The sequence below is a fragment of the Poecile atricapillus genome, chromosome 3 (genome assembly GCF_030490865.1).
Source record: "Poecile atricapillus isolate bPoeAtr1 chromosome 3, bPoeAtr1.hap1, whole genome shotgun sequence".
Classification (NCBI taxonomy): Eukaryota; Metazoa; Chordata; class Aves; order Passeriformes; family Paridae; genus Poecile; species Poecile atricapillus.
In genome coordinates this window covers 37,140,116-37,145,156 of record NC_081251.1, presented here as the reverse complement: position 1 = coordinate 37,145,156, position 5,041 = coordinate 37,140,116, and the positions used below count along the sequence as shown (strand labels likewise).

Genomic DNA, 5,041 nt, shown 5'->3' with positions numbered 1-5,041 from the left:
TCAGTAATTCCCCGGTGTTGCTGCTTTCACCGCAGAAGGAGGCTGAGCGTTTGGGAGCTTGGCTTTGTCCGGGAGGCTGCGAGGCGCTGGAGCTGTGTTGGAAGTCCTGCCCGAGCCGTTCTGCCCCCCGGCTCGCCCCCTCCTCCCCAGGGCCGGCACAGGGTGCCGCGGCCCCCCGCCGCCCCCCTCCCGCGGGCTGTCCCGGGCGCTACTTGCCATGGACACGCGGCGTCCCGAGGCGGCGGGCGGCGGGCTGGGCGCGCCCTCCGAGCGGCGCTTCCCCTCCGAGCCGGAGCCGGAGCCGGAGCCGGAGCCGGGGCCGGGGCCGGGGCCGGGGCCGGGGCCGGAGCCGGGGCCGGGCCCGGAGCCCCCGCGGGAAGCGGTGCTCTCGCTGTCGCTGCCCGCCCGGCTCCCGGTGAGGACGCGGGAGAGGAAGCTGGACTTGCGGGTGCCCGGGCAGTGCCCGCTGTCCGGGGAGTCGCCGCGCTCCTCATCCAGATCCCGGCAGGCGCTCACCCGGCTGTGCCTGCGGGGCGCCCGGCGGGCGGCAGCGGCAGCCCCCGCCGCCCCCGGCCCGCCGCCAGCCGGGGCGGCCCGCGGAGCCTCCTCGCTGCTGGAGGAGGGCGGCTGGTGCTGTCCGTGGTGCCGGCGGCGAGGCGGCGGCGTGCCCCGGAGCTGCCCGCGGTGCTGCCGGGCCGGCGGCGGAGCGGGGGCGGCGGGCGCGGGCGGCGGGAGCGGAGCGGGCGCGGGGCGCGGCGGGGACGCGTTGCTGACCAGGCAGGGCGGCGGAGGCACCACCGAGCTCTTCTTGGAGTTGTACAGGCTCGGGTCCTCCTCGGAGGGGCCCGCCGGCCACTGCGGCTGCCCGCACAGGCTCTTCTGGATCTTCTTGATGCCCAGGTGGGCGATTTCGAGGATGTTGAGGAAGAGGGAGACGGCGGCGATGCTGTTCATGAAAACCATAAAGATGGTCTTCTCTGTGGGTCGGGACACAAAACAATCCACCGTGTTAGGGCAAGGGGGCCGAGTGCATTTGTAAAGGGGAGACATGTGAAACCCGTATAAAAGATACTGACCTATCATAAAGCCCACTTCGACCACCGACCGGGTCAGGATATGTAGGACATAGGTGCGCAGCAGGGACCCCCTCAGGGGTGCCTTATTCACTTTCTTCTGTTCCTCCAGCTTACGCAGTTCTCTCTCCACTCTCCTGTGTTCCTCGAGCATGGGCTGCAGGTCCTCGAGCTGAGCCCGCAGGTGGGCTTTCCTGTTCTGTCGTTCTTTCTCCAGCGCCCTCAGCCTGTAGAGCGCGTGGCCCATGTACACTAAGGATGGGGAGGAGACAAATATGATCTGCAGTACCCAGTATCTGATCAAAGAGATGGGGAAGGCTTTGTCGTAACAGATATTGTTGCAGCCTGGTTGCTCTGTGTTGCAGATGAACTCTGACTGCTCATCATCCCAGACATCTTCAGCAGCCACTCCCAGCACCAGCATCCGGAATATGAACAGGATTGTGAGCCAGATTTTGCCAACTATGGTGGAGTGGATGTGCACTTCTTCAAGGATGCTGCCCAACAAGTTCCAGTCCCCCATGGTCAGAAGTTCATTTCTGGAAAATAAAAAATAAAATAAATAAATAATTTTTTTTTTTTTAATTGCCTGCAATGATTAATTTCTTTTGGAAATGGCCATTTTTTGGTTGGTTGGTTGGTTTTTTGTTTTTTTTTTTTTAAATTTTAAAAAATGTGTTTCAGATACATTCTTCTGGTAGCTGGAGAGTTCTTAGAAGTTCATCATTATTCTCTACTTACTGGGTCTTTAAATGAATTCAAACTTCATGATTACTGGTCAAAGATGCAAATATGAGATTATTTTAAGGTTAAGAAAGATTGATTTCAGCTGTAAGTCAAAGTACTTCATAACTGCTCATAGTTTTATATTATTTTCTGTGGCAGCGGCCTCAGGGAGACAAAGAGTTAACATTGTTCCACCCCAAACCCCTTGTGAAGGGCGGCCCAGGAGTTCTGATTGGGTTTGAGTCCCTGGGGGGGTTCTCCCTTGGTGTGTTTCTAATGGTCCCTGACCCTGAACTCCACCCTCAAAGGTGTAAACCCTCGGTTCTGTCCCTCAAAAACCCCCGCTGTGCCTCTGTTCGGAGCTCTCTGTTCTGGACCTGAGTTTGTTCTCATGCTGAATAAATGGTTTCATGAACGGGAGCCCGTCTCGTTGGTGTTTCATGCTGATCCCCAGAACCCTGCAGCTTCTCTGGACGAGATCCTGGAGTTGCAGACTGCAACAATTTTCTTCCCACTAGAAATGAAGATGACTTTTTCCTCACCTTGCAAATTCTTTGCCAACTATAGTTTCATTCTACACCCACTCCACTCTATATTGACTAGGGGTTTGCCATAGTTTTGCCATAATAGATAACGTTTTTGGCTTTAATTTGTTTGATAAGTTTTGAGAAGTGTCCTATAACTGTGACTTTAAAAAGTTTCATTTTTCACCCCAACGTAGTAGCAATTTTAATGACATCCATCCATCCATCCATCCATCCATCCATCCATCCATCCATCCATCCATCCAATGTTTTCCCATCTACCTGGGTAACAACTCACAAGTTTCTCTCTTGGCTGCCTAAAACTACAAACACGTGGCTGATTTACACATTTTCACTGATTTACATTTGCAGTCTCAGTTTTAGGATAATATCAATAAACTGAGTGCTGATAGGGTTAACACCTCTGTTTTTATTCATCAAGTTTTACTGCATCTTAATTATAAATTTTAATACATGAGATAATGAAATCAGAGTGACGTGGAGGTTTTTAGCAGTGAGTGAGTGAAAATCTTTTTAACTACCTCTTTCCCAGAAACAGTTTGAATCTCAAGGAAATTGGTCTATATTCTGTTTGACTTACAAGCTGCTTCTTTTGAAGCTTTATTTTGGAGCTTCAGGTAATGTGGGGAATTGAGATGTAAGATATTTGACTGTTTATTTGTGAATCAACTGCATGTTTGGTATTGTGTCCCTGGAACTTTTTCTACTAATATGGCAATAAATTATTGAAAGCAACTGGGATCATATCTACCTTAGGGTTCACACTTGATATTTTTATGCTACAATACTTTCAAAACATCCCAAATTCCACTAAACCACAACCTTTAGTAAAGTGCAATTTCTAAGCCTTTTTTGAAAAGTGGCTGGTTGATGTGCCCTAAATCTTGTATATATTTAAATGACAGCATAGCTGGGTGATATGACCATTATTAATATGGCTTGATTCATGACACGATCCCCAGAAGTTCAGTTTTGCTTCAAGGTTTTATTTACCCACACTGCAAGTAAAAAATTTCAGTTGTAACCAGCCATGAAGTCATTTTCAACATAGGCATCCTACAGACTTTATTATTATGTTTATGGGACTGGTTTTTGTCTGCAAATTTGAATTTTCACACATGGAACTGGCTAAGGAAACATATCTAGCCAAGCAATTTCTTAGGTTTTTTTATGCACCTAGAATATCGTGTTTCCCCACTCCTTCCCTCCCACACATATCGTTGCAATGAGACACATGAGGAAAACAGAAAGTCAGCAGTAATTATTGTAGTCCAATGCAACAGTTAAGCAAAGGAGCTTTAGGTATATTCACTGCCTTGAAAAGGCTGATCCCTCACTGAAACGGATTGACTCAGCAAAAACCCCAACCAAACAACAAAACCCCAAGTGTGATGCTGCAATGTAAATTCAGGAATAAGTATGTTTTAATCCCAAATGAATTATATTCTCTAGCAGTAGAAACAGTCATTGTCTATTTTGGAATGGAAAGTGGGCGTAACTATTCGGGGCAAGGGAAGTGTATAAAGGTATCACTCTGGCTCTACAGAGTTCTGTTTCTTGAGTTGTTTCTACCAGTGTTTAAATAACTCTATCCTCAACCTTTGCATTATAAAAGCCAGCAGAGGGAAGTAATGTAATTGTAGGAATGGTATAATTCAACCTTTAAGTGAGCCTTTGACACCAGGACACTTCCCCTCAGCTCTGCACTGGTAGATCTGCAGTATAAATAATAACACAGTGAATAATGTGTATAAAATAAAGTTAGTTTAGAGCCATAAAAGCCAGCATTTCTAAGAAATCAGCCCAAACTACTTCACAACCTTGTCATAGCAACGTGCTTCTAATTTTTCCATTTTTTCCCCTTCTCAGCTTTTAATTGAGTTCTGTGTAACAGAGTAATTTCAGTTTATTGTAAGACAGTAATCTTAAATATCAATGATATCATTATTTCCATTTACTAGTAGACTAGAAATTCTAGTACAGCCTATTCTATACTACTAGTATTGTAGACTAGAAATACACCATTTGTAGTATAGAAAGTACATACCTGAGACACTTCTCATTATACCATTTAACTTTGTGTCTGCCCAAGTATTTTTATATAGTTATTTCAAACAATAAAAATTCACACATGTAATCAGTTAGAACCAGATGGAAATCCACCATTTCTCTTGGAGAACGTTCCTCTATTTTTTGATTTTGTTACTTCTTTAAAAACCATCTTGTCATTTGCCACTATTCAAATCACTTCTATGTTACATTCATGCCAGGTTTTCATCAGTTGAGGTACGAAAAAGCAGCATTAAACTTTAAATTTCTTGTCAGAAGTTAAATGTTAAGATGCAAATACTCATGGATTTAATTTGTATTGCTTCAAGTCTGACAGGCACCTGCCTGCTCCTTACTGTCCTAGGAAGAATTATTTTTCTGCCACTTACCTTAGGAGAAAGCCCTTGGTTAGTCTCTTAGAGCACTGCAGAAGGAGCATGCAGAACTGCTTGTTGTTACTTCTCAGAGACCTCTCTTCGAGAGTCCTAGAGCATCTCCTTTTTTTTCCTTTTTTTTCTTTTCCCCAAGAGCCAAAGCATAGACGTGGTACACTGAACGGGCTTCCCAGTTTTATGTAGCTGGATGCCAAGATCGCTCTGTCTGAACTATTCATGCACGGTTTAAAAATCATCAGATGATAGGATGGTG

At 46.6% G+C, this 5,041-nt stretch overlaps 1 protein-coding gene across 1 annotated transcript; it reads right to left on the bottom strand.

Annotated features, from left to right (window-relative positions):
* Positions 1–4,803, bottom strand: GJA10 (gap junction protein alpha 10). Its single transcript, XM_058835697.1, has 4 exons — positions 4,783–4,803; positions 764–1,612; positions 417–613; positions 1–332 (listed from the first exon to the last, which is right to left on the bottom strand). Exons 2-4 carry the CDS (start codon positions 1,594–1,596, stop codon positions 1–3), a joined length of 1,362 nt encoding a protein of 453 aa, XP_058691680.1. The 5' UTR covers positions 1,597–1,612; positions 4,783–4,803.
* Positions 4,804–5,041: the final 238 nt, after the last annotated feature.

Excerpts from the sequence above, each read along its gene's own strand:
- GJA10 (XM_058835697.1), bottom strand. The coding sequence starts at position 1,596 with ATGGGGGACTGGAACTTGTTGGGCAGCATCCTTGAAGAAGTGCACATC. Across the intron at positions 614-763 it reads CCCTGCCTGGTCAGCAACGC|CAGCGAGGAGGCTCCGCGGG; the intron begins GTCCCCGCCGCG and ends GCCCTCCTCCAG. Across the intron at positions 333-416 it reads CTTCCTCTCCCGCGTCCTCA|GCCCCGGCCCCGGCCCCGGC; the intron begins CCGGGAGCCGGG and ends GCCCCGGCCCCG.